The 16,278-nt window shown below is 40.4% G+C and overlaps 1 protein-coding gene across 1 annotated transcript in view; it reads left to right on the forward strand.

Annotated features, from left to right (window-relative positions):
- Window positions 1–11,307, forward strand: part of LOC103079307 (protein CC2D2B) — a 35,346-nt gene extending 24,039 nt beyond the window's left edge. The window contains exons 8-12 of the mRNA XM_007456176.1: window positions 1,856–1,990; window positions 2,386–2,508; window positions 6,971–7,029; window positions 8,688–8,865; window positions 10,759–11,307. Of these exons, the coding sequence (XP_007456238.1) occupies window positions 1,856–1,990; window positions 2,386–2,508; window positions 6,971–7,029; window positions 8,688–8,865; window positions 10,759–10,947 (684 nt within the window). The 3' untranslated portion in view covers window positions 10,948–11,307. The remainder of the gene's footprint in view (window positions 1–1,855; window positions 1,991–2,385; window positions 2,509–6,970; window positions 7,030–8,687; window positions 8,866–10,758) is intronic.
- The last annotated feature ends 4,971 nt before the right edge of the window (window positions 11,308–16,278 follow it).

Raw genomic sequence — 16,278 nt, forward strand, 5'->3', positions numbered from 1 at the left:
AAAAAAAAAAAAAAAAAAAATGGTGGTGGTAGGTGATGTAGTAATAGTTACATTGAAATTCCCAACACTGCTCAATTTTTAATTGTGTAAGAAGTGGGCCAGAAATTTATGTTAACCTACCTGAAATTTTTACAACTTATATACACCTACATTCAAACTTCCAGAAAGCTGTCTTGTTTTGGACTGTTTCTATTTCTACTATGAATATCTTGATAAATGTCAAAAAACTTCCAGTCTTGTTTTATGGTTTTTGTCATGATCATTTATTTCTCTATATTCCCTTAATTTCCCCCATATGATCCCCCTGCTGTAGTTTTGAGTGCCACTAGATGGCAGGAAACAGTCAACAATATTTCAACAAACATTTTTACAGTTTTACCTCTGAGTCAACACTGGGTGGCAGCACTAATCTGTGCCTTTCACCTCTGCTGCTGGTTGAGGTGAAGCCTCTTTACTGTAAAGATGAGCACAATGATAAAGAGCAAGAGCTTTGGAGTTAGGAAAACCAGGCTACACAGCACAGTGTTAAGAGCGTAGATTTGCGGCTTTCCTGGTGGCGCAGTGGTTGAGAGTCCGCCTGCCGATGTAGGGCACACGGGTTCGTGCCCTGGTCCGGGAAGGTCCCACGTGCAGCGGAGCGGCTGCGCCCGTGAGCCATGGCCGCTGAGCCTGCGCGCCCGGAGCGTATTGCTCCTCAACGGAAGAGGCCACAACAGTTAGAGACCCGCGTACCGCAAAAAAAAAAAAAAAAAAAAAGAGTATAGATTTGGAGGTCAAAGAGGAATTTAAAACTTAGAAATGACGTTTACTAACTGTACGATCTGAGACTTATTTCTCTGAACCTCACTTATCTCCTCCCCGAAAAGGAGTAATTCCATTTACTGTTACCCTAGACAAGCTCTTAACCTCTTATTCTTCATGTGAAAGATGGGCATGACAATCATCCCTACCTCACAGAATTTGGAATTCATGTGAGAAAATTAGTGTGAGTGCTGAGTACAGTACCTGGGGTACTCAATAAATGTTAAATAGTCATTATTATTGTTACCTGAAATTTTTATTCTTTGCTAAATAAGAAAGGTTTATACTTCAAAAGTATGTGCAGAGCAAAATAACAACATAATGACTACTTTTATTCCTAAGGTGCTTTCCTGTGTAATTTCTCTCTGGCCTCTAACTCTATCTTGCTCACAAAATTAATTTTATGGCTTTTCAACTTCACTTGGCTTTTCAGAGCCTTAGGCAAAATTCCATTCCCTAACTCTGCACGGTGTTCACCCTTGGTCTCCAAGTATATTCTACATAAAGCAGGGCTAATCCATATAGCACCTTTGTGTGAATTACACAAAAGCGCCCCTACCTCAAAACTATTGGGAATTGGTCATAATATACTGATTTTGTTAGAACAACATATTTTATTGCTATGAGGGTATACCCTTCAGGACCATACATGGCAGCACTAGCTCAAAAGTTCTCATTTGAATCCTCATGCTAGCTTGGGCCTGAGGATTTCAGTTGCTTTGGTTTTATCCTTTCCAAAAAAATTGTAAAGGTCCTAAAAAAGGCTTTTAAAAATCAGAGATACCAGGGAGTTCCCTTGTGGTCTAGTGGCTAGGATATTGGGCTCTCACTGCCGTGGCCCAGGTTCAATCCCTGGTCAGGGAACTGAGATCCCGCAAGCTGTGCGGCAAGGCAAATAAATAAATAATACAGGAATAAAGAATAACTAAGGTAACTGGCAACATTATCTATTAAAAAATCAGAGATATCCTATGCTTACACTATAATTTCCACATACAAAAGTGAGTTAAATCAATCATCCACCAAAAATGACTTTAACTCTTTCTTCATACAGGGGCATGTGGCTTATGTATTAACGCCAGAAACTGATGAATATTTGCTTTGGAATCCATTAACTGGGCAATGTCATAAGCAGTTTGACCCATTTTGTCCCTTACAAAGTGTAGATTGTTTGTTTGATGGTGAAAATGTAAGTATATGGCGGGGGGCGGGGGGGGGGGGGACCTTGAGTTATCTCCTCAAGAGTTAAACCTGTGGTTCTCTACACTGACCATATATTAGAATCATGTGGGAACTCTGAAGAAGCTATAGATGTTCAGTTAGAATCCCTGGGGTGTAGGGCCAGGGGAATCTTTTATCCCCAAGGCTTCTTGATGTGATTCTGTGGTGCCTCCGAGGTTGAGAACCAGCGAGCAGTCTAGTGTGCACACACCCCTGGAATCTCTGTACCTCCTGCCTCAGAACCATCCTTGGCTTCTGCCACTTCACTGGGGAGTAGGACTGTAAAATTTTCCTCTGTCCTAACCTACTATGGGCTTCGTACTCCTGTGGGCCTCTACTGATTTTATGTTGATGTATTAATAGGTCTGGTTTAACATTCAGCAAAATAATTCACCAAGGGCTGTATATTTTGACTATTCAAAGGAAAGTTTCTGGAAACAGTTGCTTCCAAAAAATTATCAAGGGACAAAAGCACAAAGCATACAGGTAAATTATACTTTTCCAGGTGTGTCTCTATGAAAGTTACCATTGGTTCTAATCTTAGGAATTGTGACAGCTCTTATTATGTTTATACAGCTGATTGCTTATTGAATTATTTGGCAGTATTAATAAAACCTAGTTTTCTCTGCCATCCAGCCTGAGTTTGGGCTATTGTGATCCTTTTTCTCTACTTGCAGAAAAGAGGAATTGAGAAGGTATCATCTTAATTGTGAATTTAGGTTTTAAAATAAAATTTTTAAAATGTTCATCATGAAACATAAAAAAGAATGTCAAGATGGTGTAATAAGTTCTTACTTTGACCTAGCCCTTCTACTACATATCCATAACAATGATAAAGTATAAAAATTGAAAAACAGAAGGCTTATCTGGGCTCCAAACCATGATAGTTATCTCATGGAATAGAAGCGGGACAGAAACACTAGCAGTGAGTGGGGCCCAAAGAGGACAGCACCAAGGTCTGAAAATGCTTCATGAAATCCAGAGAACCAGAGCCAGTCTCACTTTTTGAAGCCAGGGACTGTGTTGCAGCTCCCCTACTTTGCTACTCTTGAGAGAAGATGGGAAAGAAAAGCAGCAGACTCACTGCCTGGGGCTCAGGAGGTAAGAGACCAAAGTACAGAGCTGAGAATCAGGAACCAACCTAATCACCAGATGGCTTGTCCAGGGGATCTATGATGTACTCACTACTGCTTTGGGAAGGCACCCAAATTCCATTTCGACAGCTGTTTCTGGATTGAGAGCCATGGTATGGCAGTGTGCAGGCAATTGCAAAATTCAAAAACTAGGAGCTGTGACCCAGAGGAAGAAAGAGAGGGGGGGATGAGAAAAAGGACAATGGAAAAATAGGAAGAAGGCAATTCACAGAAGCAGAAACTCTAGGGCTCAACGTCACTCATAATGAGGGAAATGCAATTTAAAACAGCAAAACACTGTTTCACATGTAGAAGATTGGCCAAACTTTTTAAAAAGTGTGAGATCACATCTAGTGTTGGCAAAGAGGCAGAGAAATGGTGGGAGTGCGAATTGCTATAAACACTTTAGAAAGCAATATGGTAAGGTTGGTAAAGCTGAAGAAACTCAGCCTCTGATCCACCAGTTCATCTTCTAAGTATATACCCTAGAGATACACGCACAGGGAGACAAGTACATGATGGTCATTACTGAATTGCTTGAAATAGCAATAAATAAATAAATAAATAAAAGGAAACAATTCATCAACCAGAAAATGGGCACATGAGTTATGAATACTCCTACTATAAAATATTCTATACAGCAGTAAAAAAAAAAAAAAGAATATATGAAACTAATTTACTGTAGTTCTCAACTTGGCTGTACGTGCATTGTATCAGAATCTCTGAGGGAAGAGCCCACACATTGGTATTACTTAAAGCTCCCCATGTGATCCCACATGCAGCCAAGGTTGAGAACTACTGACCTAGAGCCACTGTTATCAACATGAATGAATATAAAAAATGTAATGTTAAGCAAAGTAAAGAAGATGTGAAATGACACACTTATATGAAGTTTGAAAAATATATGTTGTTTACGTATATAGAGATATAGTGATAGTGTAAAAGCTTGCATGGGAATGATAAACACCAAATTTAGGGTAAAGTTTACCTTTGGAAAGAGGAAAAAAAAGAATGATATCAGGGAGCAGTATACAGAGTACTTCAAATCTGTCTGTAATGTTTTACATCTTTAAAAAATACCTAAAACAAGTATGGAAGAATGCAAAGATTAGATATAGCTTGGTGGTATGTATGTTGGGTGGATGGATGTTCATTACATTATTCTCAGTGCTTTATCTGAGAATGTTTGACATAGTTCATAATATCAAAAAGAAGGAATGGTGGTTGTGGGGAGAAAAATCAAACAGTATCAAAGTGTAAAAAGTGAAGAGTTTCTCTCCTCTTCAACATCTTTTTCCCACTTTCTAAGAAATAGCCACTGTTGGTAGCTTCTTGTGCATCCTTCTGAACATTCTCCTTGCAGATGTTTGTAAAGTCATTATAAAGGAAGGGGAAATGTGCTTATCTCTCTTGAGCAAACCACATTTATGGCATCCACAGACCTTGCTTGCTTTTCCCATCCCAAAGTTGTGACCAAAGTATTGCTGCCTCCTAGGGGGGAGAATGATATATTTAGAGTTGAGGTGTTTTGTTTCTATTAATCATTCTCTTATTAATTCAGGTAATGCTTATTGAGTGCTGCAGCGGGCCAGCACTGTTTTAGGTATAGGTACCACAAGGAAAAAGACATGTCTCAGTGCTCTTGGAGCTTGTGTTCTAGAGGAGGAAACAGAAGGAAACGAGCACTTGCTGTACAGAGCGATAAATGCTATTACAGAAGAAATGAATGTGCTTTTGGGAGCACTCAGCAGGAGGCCTGAGGTGAAGGGGAGTTGCAGGGGCTTCCTGGGGAAAAAAGTGATGACTAACAGAGTGAGCAAGGGTGAGCAGGAGCTGGTCTAGATGGAAGTTAAGGAGGAGAATGGTCCCAGCACAAAGCGGGGACAGCAGGCATGAAGACCTGCAGTGGCAAGCAGATGTCTGTCAAGGAGCTGAAAGGCCAGCCTGGCTGCTGCCAAGGAGTGAGCAGAGGACAGTCAGAAGCCAACATCACCAAGGCAAGGGCTGCCATAATCAAAATTGTATTTTTAAAAGCCACTAAACCCTTTGTCAAGTTGAATATATAAATATAAAACTCATAGTTGCATTTGACTTGTATCCCTACTGATTTCTTTCCTGTGGGTTAATGGCCCTTGATCTTCTGCCTTGTCGCACACATACCGGAATAAACCACTGTCTGTGGTGAACACTGTTGTCGCTTTTTTTCTTAATCGCAATTGAGAACACAAATTTGAGTGTGTATGATGAGAATATGGGTATTCAGAGATGGAGTTAACAGGGAAATCCTCTCGAAGTTTTAAAGGATATGAATTCCCTGAAAGGGGCCTTTGCCTGAAAAGAAAATAGACTAACACTCCATAAACTTATCAAAGTCAACAGAACCCAGGCCTCTTTTTCAGGCCTGAAAGTAGCCTAACTAATCCGTAAGAGTTGCCAGGATAGGGGTGCAGGGGATTATTTTGGAGGGGCAGACAGTGGTTGGTGACAGCAATCAGGGAATTCAGTTTACCTGTCCTGAATGTGATAGTTGGTGGCCCCTGTAAGACGATGCCGCAGTTTATGCTTCCCTTTCTCCAGTATCTCTCATCTCCAGCCGTGTTCACTGTGGGGAAAGTCACTGTGCTTGAGCCTATGCTCTAATCTAGTGGTTCTCCAACCACGGCAGGCATCAGAACCTTCTGGAGGGCTTGTGGAAAAATGGATTGCTGGGCCTTACCCTCAGAGTTTCTGAATCACTGGGTCTGAGGTTGCTGGTCTGGGGGCCACATTTTGGGAGCCACTGGCATAGATCATCACCTGACAGACTGAGCCCCCTCAAATCACTCCTGAAATTTTCTAAGACCTAGAGGCCTAGCAAATGTTTCCTTCTTTTCGTACAACCCTCATTCCACTCATGAGGGGGAAACATCTGTCCGTGTCTCTATAGCTTCTCTACTTCTCAGCTCAGAAATATCCTAAGTAAAAACCGCCTAAACCCAACCCCTCACTCTTGTCTATATGAGCCCTGCAGGGAGGGGAGGAACGGGTTAGGTAGGGGAGAGGGGGTTGGAGAAGTCCTCTCCTCCTCCCAGAAAATCCTGCTCAGGGGGCAGCATGGGGAGACATGGTAGAGCATTGCTCTCTGCTGCTGCTGGGGTGCCTGGGGCAAAGGCTTGGAGACGGGGAGATTGAAATGGACTCTGCGTGTATGTGCGAGTGTGTGCACATGCGCACACGCAAACACAGAGACCTGACTCCCGCCTGCTGAAAGGAACAAATAATCAAAGAAGGAAGATGATACACCATGTTACAAGAGTAATAATAACAATAGTATCTGATCTTTGTTGAACAATATGTGCCAGGCTTTACATGTATTACTTTATTTTAAAATCTTTGCACGATCCCGGGGAAGTAGGCACTGTTACTGTCCCGCTTTAAAAGACGTGGTAACTGAGACTCACAGAGGTTAAGTGACTTCACCAAGGTCACAGTTAATAAGTGGGAGATACCAGTGCAGCTTCCAAGATTATCTGGTAGAATCAATAAGCATGTCAAATGCTTGTTTGAATAAACAGATGGGGATAGCAGATCTGTCTTTTTCTGTCGTGAAAAATATCTTTTGTAAATCCATCCTCCCTTCCATGCCCTGGTGAGGTAGTCTTAAAATCAAAGGGAACACTGTGATCTGTGTTACCTTTGTGCCTCTACCATTGAGTGTTTTTGCCATGTGAGACTGGTTTAGGTTCACCCTCATTATAATCAGCACTCCAAGGGGCGACTGACGTAAAGATGGTCTCCCTAGAATCTTTTCTAACTTCCAGTTTTCTGTATTTCAGCCTGAAGAAATAATTTATTCTGATACTAATAAAAGCATGGTAGAAGATCTAAAGAACAGGTATGATCTCTATTTATATATTAGAGTATCATGTTTTCTCTCTAATCTCTCATTCAGCCACCCTTCAGTCCTCTAACCCAGTCTCTCAAAATACCCATTAGATTCAGCAACAGAAGCATGAAATGGAGATTATAATAGTTACTTCCACTGAGTCATCTGTCTCTTGGTGCATGCATCAAAAATCAGCCCCTCTGCTATCCACAGCACTTCTTGAAAAAACATGCCAAGTTAAATATGGTTGCATCTGGAAAACATTGTGGGCTGCCGTTAGGAAGTTCTCAACACAGACACCTGTTGAGCCGTATAGTAATAATAATGCAGTAGCTAACACTTCTTGAAAGGACAGGAAGGTAAATGGCCCACAACTTGGTGTGTGGTAAAAACAGCCAAGCTGGGTGACAGCAACATCAGTACTGTCCCTCATAGGCACCCCTCCCCCTCCCCCCACCACACACACACACACACACACACACACACGTCCGGAGGAGTTGTTGAGTCAAGCCCAAAGGGTCACAGCCTTGCAGCAGACCTCACTCCTACTCCAGATGTGTCACAAGCTTCTAGATCTGACTACCTCCAGTGACTCATGCTGACACAGCAGGCTGGCATGTAAGCCACTACCAACTAATTGAAACAGAATATGAGAAAAATCATTTTGCCACTCCCTTTTCTCACTAGCACACAACTCTCACCTCTTATTCCCCTCCTTCTTCCCCAACTCTTAACAAAAAAGGAATAAAAGCACTAGGAAGATGGTCCCCAACTTCTGGTTTTCATCAGAAATTGCTTCTAGAACTATTTTAAAATATAGGTGCCAGAGTCCAAGACCAGACCTGTTGAATCACTATCTGGAAGATAGTGAAATATTTTGATAAAGTCCTACAGGTGATTCTGGCGTATAGCCGTGACTGAGACTCTCTGCAAACTCGAAACCACTTAGTTACTTTATGGACTCAGCCAAGAGGAGAGGCCCAGCAGCTTCTTCCGTAGCACACAATGATTCTGCCCAGAGGAGAAGCTTCCATCAACCAACTCACACTGTGCTCCACTTTCTCCCCTCCCCGAAACAGTTCCTCAGCAGGCACTGTTTTAGAGGCGGCATAGGTAGGCAAAGCTCCCTGCCCTTGTGGAGCATACATTCTGGTAGGGAAACTGCTCATCATACTGATCAGTCCAGTGCTTCATTTCCTCCCAATTCTGCCTGCTGAATTAACTGATCCAGTTACCCCATTCCTGCTAACATTATCCCAGACAAGATATCTGAATTTTTATAAAGGCATTTCTTGGAAACACAATGTCTTATGTCAAAGGAGGGTCTTGGCGAATAGGAATGCCAACCCGGTAATCAGATGGTAGGCAAATCACGCCCAGTAGGCAGCTGCCTACACACAGGTAACTGGAAAAAAGATGTGCCTTTGAGAGCTAATTGCTGGCTACCCCAGGAAGTGTCTTGCTTTCTCAAGCCAAGCAAGAGCCTGCTCTCTCCTGGACTTGATTAATGTGAATGATGGCAGATATCCTTAGCCATAGAGGTCTGGTTTTCTCCTAAATCAAAAAAGTATCATTCTCATACTTGAGAAAAAGTGACAAAACTTTTTTCACATTTATTTAAATGAGTTATAATTTATCATAAAATAATCTTTGCATTCTTACCTTAGGATTGAAAGAACTCTGAAATATAAAATAATGGAATGGCGACCTAAACAGCCAACACGTTGGAATAGACAATGTACTTTCATTTTAAGACAAATCCTTCCTAAGTTAGAGCTTGGCACCGGAAACTTTGTTTCATCTGAAGAAGAGAGTGAATTTGAAAGACTGCTACAATTTTATTGGGTTTGTATATGATTTAATGCATTAATGTCAGTTGTTTTATCTATGTTATTAATTGCCAGATGATACTAATCTTAAGTATCCCTGAAATGCCTTTTATCTTGATCTTAGTAGGTGATACATGCTGTGGCATTAAAATGCATTTACTTATAGACTGAGAAATTTCAAATGTAGTGAATAACTAGTACCATGACCAGATTGCATGACATTTTCTTGGAATCAGTTTTTTAATGTATAAACCACAAACTTTGGAAAGAGATACCCAGAAGGAAACCACTTGCAACTAAGAAACTAAAACATGATTTCTAGATGGTAGTAACAGAATAGATTCCATGTCCTTGCTTCTGGGCAAGAGGACTACAGGCAAGCTTTAATATCTTCTACATGCAAATTATTCTCAAATTTATACATCCGGCCTGGACTTCTGACCTCCTCTCATATATTCACCAGCACATTTGACATCATCCCAGATGGTAGAAAGGCATTTCAAACTCAGTTAAGTCCATAATCAAACATGGTGGGCGTCTGGTGTATTGTTAGGGTCCTTCTTTTCTTCCCCTATGATATCCTTAGTTCTGGAATCCTCTCACCTCCTTTTCCCTATGAATTGTTCCAGTGGGTTTTTGGAAGCCCCAGCCTCCCAAGAGTGATAGTCCTTCCCCCTACTATCCTGTAGACTAGAAGATGTCTCCTCGGGGAAACCCTCTAAGAGAAGAAAGGAAGGAGGAATCTGTTGAGAGTTTATACTCAGGCTGCCAGGGAGGGATCTGCAGGCACTATTCATTCATGAATAGGGAGGAAGTTGTTTTGTTTTGCTTTCTTTTTAATAGAATTAGGGGGTAAAGAGATAAGCAAAGCATAGTTAAGTATAAGCCAAGGTTTAAAACTTGGAGTTCCTTTGTAAAATTATCTGCTGTTTAATAACACACATTCATAAACCTAGACCGAATCCTGCAGCTTGGGTTCAAATCCTGGCTCAACCACTCATTAACTTTGACCAGATTACCTAACTTCTCTGTACCTTCTACCCCACGGCTCAAGATAAACAGGGATAAAAAGAGTTACCTGCTTTGTGGTTGTGGTGAGGATTAAGTGAGCTGCGTAACCATAGCACCCAGCACTTAATAAATGTTAACTATTATTTGTATCCTATGTGGCAGCCATTGTGCTAGACACTTGGGGTTATGACAGTAAACAAGACAGATGCAATCTTGAGCATTCACAGAGACTGTGGGCTAGTTAGAGAAATAGACCAGAAAACGAGTAATTGCAGTATATTTTATTAAATAAGCTAGGAAAGGACAGTGTCCTATGCACCACAAGAGAAGAGCACATCAACAGCTTTAAAGATCAGGAAGAGCCTCCTGAAGTAAGCAAACTAAATCTTGAAAGAAGCTAATGATTGTCCTTTGTATGTTCTTAAGTAGATAATTTTACATGGGACCATGTTCCGTATCCTTTAATCCTGTCATATAGTTATCAATAAATATAAACTGAATCAATGTTAAATAAATTCTTCCAAAATGCTCCCTTAAATCTGTCACTTATAGGATCAAGATTTCCTTGTTGGCAGTTTGCTATTCCAGAAAGGGTGCAAATATGTGGAATGTTAAGTGTGCAGGCTCTGGCATTAGACAGACCTGGTTCTGCTCCTCTCTCTGTAAAGTGGGGATTATAACAAAGCCTACCTCATAGGGTTGTTTGAGGATTAAATATGTATGTGAAGTATTTAGCATTGTGCCTGGAACATAGTAAGCACCCACAAAATGATAACTATTATTATTATTTTATGACTTCCATTTCTTTGAGGCTTCTGTAATCTCTTTGCATACAGTAATTCTCCATCACCTACATGACTGTAATGTGGTTTTACGTGTTATTCTGTCATTTGTCTAGGTCGCAGGATTTCCTATCCAGATGCCATACACTGATGTACAGTCAGTTATTGATGCTGTGTATCAAACTGGAATTCATTCCTCTGAATTTCCACAGACAGAATTTGCTCTAGCTGTGTATATTCACCCCTACCCAAACAACATATTATCTGTTTGGGTCTATTTGGCTTCATTAGCGCGATATCAGTGAAAAGGAATAAGGGAAAGGGGAAAGATTGTACATAGGCCCCCAACCAGAAGCCAAACTTTTCTAGTACTTGGGATTTTCCTATTTATCCTCAAATCCAGACAATTGTGAGCCCAATTTTTGGTTCACTTATAGAGTTGGGCACAAGACTCACTCCCTGAGTTTTTGAGGACAAGCATAAATGACCTCCTCACTGGAGACCTCGTCAGGGAGGACACTTTGGGAAGTCTGGCGCCTTGGGTCGCTGTCTACGGTAAGTCTTATTCTGGGAAAGAAGCAATTCTGATTTCTCTCTGAGCCAGTGTTACTCAAATTGGGGGCCCCACACCACCTCCATCAAAATCACCTGGAAAGCCTTATTGAAAATGCAGAATCCCGCATCCCACCCAGGACCTACTGAATGGGGATCTCTGGGAGTACAGCTCCAGAACCTACATTATTTTAAACAAGCTCCCCAGGTAACTCTCTTGACCACTCTGCCTTATAGAGTGTTGTCTTTACTGAAGTGAGGCTAGTACATTTGATGCTGGTTCTGATGGAATTCCAGGCAGAAGTTATTCAAATAGAAACCCAAGGTCATTGCTTCTCATGAGATAAAAGATTATTTCACTGGTTAAGAATAAGAGGGAAATATGCCATGTTGGGTTGAGGACAGCTTCTGGGGGCTTCTGAAAAATTTTCTCTTTAGATGCTACTGACCTGAAGTCATTTCATCTCCAAGTATTTGGAAGGGACTCCCAGGAAACACTACCTAAATGCTTTCCTGATTCTGTGAGAAAGGGAGAAAATGGTCTTACCAAATCCCAGAGCTCCTTTTTTTCTTAATGAGTGGCCCCCCATTCTGCCTCTGGCACTTTTCTGCTGCTTTTCTTTCACAACGGTGCCCCCAAGGAGACCCATCTAGGGCCTCAAGAAAGAGTGGATAGGTATCTAAGTAGGAAACACTGTACTTTCTTGTATTTGATTGTTCTGTGCTTCATTGAGAAGAGTATTCATACAGTTTATTTAAATGTCACATAACAACTTATTGTTTTTAATCAAAAGATACAGATTTCCAAAGGTTTTATATGATGAGAGCAGTTTTATATGAGGTAAAAGTCATAAAAAGAAAATTCACTTCTCCCGCTGTAGTAGCACTGGGGCTTCTTGAGTCACTCCCACAAGCAGAGAGCAGAGACCCCAAATTCATCCTCAGGGAACCCTCAGTCTGTATCCCCTCCCCCAATATACCTGCATAGGTTGATGCCAGAGAAGACCTCATTTATTTGCAGGGTGTTTGTCTCGGACCAAACTCAAGATTACTAGAAGAGTAGAAAGAGTGGGTATGTGGGTAAAAAGAATGCTTTCTCTGCAAGGTTAAAACCTAGTTATATATGTCCTCTGACATGCATGAGAAAAATGATCAGAATTTTTGTTTTTATTTGAATGTTTGTGTTTAAATGCTATAGGAAGTTTTGTTATTAACAAGTCTCCCACACTGATTGGGGTAGCACAAAATTGTATCTATGAAAAGACAAGTTTGCCAAAGAAATGCTGAATTCATGCAGTTCATTTTTGTGACACACTGAATGTTTACATAGCTATTTTGTTAATCGTTTGTGGTTTTAGAATTGATAGGCCACTTAAGAGTAAGGTAGAAACTGTTCATAGGCAAGTGTGTATTGTATTCTGTATTATATGCATTTTTAATTATGTGTATGTGTTTCTCAACTAAAAATTGTGATTGTCTATAATGAACCGTTTTTTTCATTTTACTGTTCTAAAAATACATGATATTAAATGTTACATGCAATTATAAAATTCTATGAATCGTTCCACAAATAATTACAAAGCATCCATTATGTACCAGACACTTTATATGTGCTGGAGGACAGTAGTGAAAAGGCATTCTTACAAGGGAAGTTTACATTCTTTCAAGGGAAACAGCTCAGAAGCAAATAAACAGTAAGTAGGTGAGATCATTTCAGGGTATGATGAGTGCTATAAAGCAGTGGTCCCCAACACTTTTGGCATCAGGGACCGGTTTTGTGGAAGACAATTTTTCCACGGACGGCGGTAGGGGAGTGGAGGGGGTGGGGTGGGATGGCCACGAGCAGTGGGGCGTGGCAGATGAAGCTTCGCTCATTCGCCCGCCGCCGCTCACCTCCTGCTTGGCGGCCCGGTTCCTAACAGGCCGCTGACGGGAGGCTGGGGACTCCTGCTATAAAGGAAACAAAAAGCTTGGCATGATGGAGAAGGACTTTATTGGGGATGGAGGATATAAGCAGAGTAGTGAGGGAAAGCCTCTCCACGGAGGTAATGTTCGAGCGGAGATTTAAAAGATGATTTATCAAATAGAATTGCATTCAGTTGCATGTAACAGAAACCTAATCACAGTAGCGTAACCAAATAGGGACTATACAACTGCCAAGTGCAGAGGAGGCCGTCCAACTCTAGTGCAGTAGCTCTGTGATGTCAGAAGTGTGCTGATCTTCATATGTCTTCTTCACCATCTCTAAGGAGACCTCTATCCTCTTTCTCAGCGGCTCTCAAACTTCAGCATGCCTAAGAGTCACCTGAAGACTGTTGAAACACAGATTGCTGGGCCTAACCTTCAGAGTTACTGATTCAGTGGGATCTGGGGTGGGGCCTGATAATTTGCATTTATAACAAGTTCCCAGGTGATACTGAGACTGTTGACCTGGGAACCACAGAGGCCATAGCCTCGCAGTCATTTTCAAGGCAAGAAAATGCAGAAAGGGAATGAGGAGGTAGAAAAGGCCGCTGGTTTAGCTCTTTTAAAAGGCTTTCCGGGAGGCTGTGTCCAGTAACTTCTACTTATATTCCGTTGGCCAGAATTGCATCACTCCTAGCCACAAGAAAGGACGGAGATCAAGTATTTTAAATGGACATATTGCTCTCCCAATAAAATCAGGGTTCTGGTGGTGAGGAAGTAGGGGAGGATGGCTATTGATTGGGTAGGCATCTGTGACTTCCACAGTTGAGAGGAAGCCAGTCATACAAAGACCTGTGGCAAAAGCATTTCAGGCAAAGGAGACTGCAATTACAAAGGCCTCTAGTCCAGAAAGAGACTTATATGGAGAGGGAAGGGTAGTAGCACATAAGGTTGGAGAGGTAGACAAGGACCACAGGTTATGGTAGAGTTTGTATTTTTTTTAAGTATAATAGCAAATCAATCATTGAAAGATTTTAGGTAACCGAATAAAGTAGTATTTTTCCTTTTTTATATTTGAGAATACTTTAAAATTATTTTTAGAGGTACTTATTATTTGTGCATAAAAATGATCATGTTTTAAAGTGCAGGTTTTCTTTTTCTTTTCCGTTTCTGCTTGGGTCCCTGTCCTACTATTCTCCCCTCCTCCACCCACATTATTCGCTCCACCCACCCCCTTACCAACAGGTATCTTCCGCTTACCAACATTCTCATGTATATATACATATACGCATATGTTCCTGTTTGTTTTATAAAAATGGGACCACACTGTGTATGCTTTCCTGCATGTTATTTTTCTCCTTCAAAAATAGTGAAAATACTCCAAGTAAACTAATTCATTCTTCTTAAAAGATCCATATTATTCTAAAGTGTGGGCAGGACCACTACGTGCACTTAAGCAGTTTGTGTGCCACACAACTCACGGTTTATGTGCAAGGACCCCTGGAGTTGTATATTATGTGACAGCCCTGGTTGTGAATATTATCTATTATAGTTTATTCATCATTCTCCTACCGATAAGAATAACTTCTGATCCAGTTGATCAAAGTGTTGTTTAGTTTTTCTATATCCTTGCTGTTTTTCTGTATACTAGTTCTGTCAGTTACCGAGAGAAGGGAATTGAAGTTGCCAACTGTAATTATGAGTTTGTCCATTTCTTCTTTTAGTTCTATCAGTTTTTGCTCCATGTATTTTGAAAGTCTGCTGTTAGATGCACACAGATTTAGAATTTATGTCTTCTTGGTGAATTAACCCATTTATCATTGTGCAATGTTCCTCTTTATCCTTAGCAATTTTCTTTGCTCTGAACTCTATTTTGTCTGATGTTTATATAGCCACTCCACCTTCTTTGGATTAGTGTTTACCTGGTGTATGTATTTTCATCTTTTTATTTTTAATGTATCTATATAATTATATTTGAAGTGAGTTTTTTGTAGATAGCATATAGTTGGGTTATGTTTTCTTTTTTAATACCTTTTGACAATTTCTTTTTTAATTGGAATATTTAGACTGTTTACACTTAATACAATTATTTATGTTTGGACTTAGGTCTACCATTTTATTATTTGTATTCCATTTGTTCCATCTGTTTTTGTTCCATTGTTTTTGCTTTCCTACATTATTAGGTTATTTGAACATTCCTTAGCATTTCATTTTAATATATCTGTTATTATTATTATTTATTATTATTATTTTTTGCGGTACGCAGGCCTCTCACTGTTGTGGCCTCTCCCGTTGCAGAGCACAGGCTCCGGATGTGCAGGCTCAGCGGCCATGGCTCACTGGCCCAGCCGCTCCACGGCATGTGGGATCCTCCCAGACCGGGGCACGAACCTGTGTCCCCTGCATCGGCAGGCGGACTCTCAACCACTGTGCCACCAGGGAAGCCCCTATTATATTTTTTACTATACATTTTTGTATATATTTTTAAAAGTTTCTTTGAGAATTGTAGTATACATACTTAACTTTTCACAGTCTACTTAGAATTTTTTTTTTTACCACTTTAAGTGGATTGTAGAGCTATTACCACCTTATATGTTTCTTTATTTTTTTTAGGTTTTTATTTTTTTCCTTTTTATTTTTAAAATTTTAATTTTATAATGGAGTATAGCTGATTTACAATGTTGTGTTTCTTTTGGGTGTACAGTAACTTGATTCACTTATACAGAGACATCTATATATTCTTTTTTTTTTCTTTTTCCTTTTTTTAAAATTGGGGTATAGTTGTTTTACAATGTTGTGTTAGTTTCTACTGTACAGCAAAGTGGAGTTCCCTGCGCTATGCAGCAGGTTCTCATTAGTTATCTATTTTATATGTATTAGTGTATATATGTTAGTCCCAATCTCACAATTCATCCCACCCTCCTTTCCCCCCTTGGTGTCCATATGTTTGTTTTCTACATCTGTGTCTCTCTTTCTGCCTTGCAAACTGGTTCATCTGTACCATTTTTCTAGATTCCACAAATATGTGTTAACATACTATATTTGTTTTTCTCTTTCTGACTTACTTCACTCCGTATGACAGTCTCTAGGTCCATCCACATCTCTACAAATGACCCCATTTCGTTCTTTTTTATGGCTGAGTAGTATTCCATTGTATATATGTACCACATCTTTACCAT

The sequence above is a fragment of the Lipotes vexillifer genome, unplaced genomic scaffold, assembly GCF_000442215.2.
Source record: "Lipotes vexillifer unplaced genomic scaffold, Lipotes_vexillifer_v1.1 scaffold184, whole genome shotgun sequence".
NCBI lineage: Eukaryota > Metazoa > Chordata > Mammalia > Artiodactyla > Lipotidae > Lipotes > Lipotes vexillifer.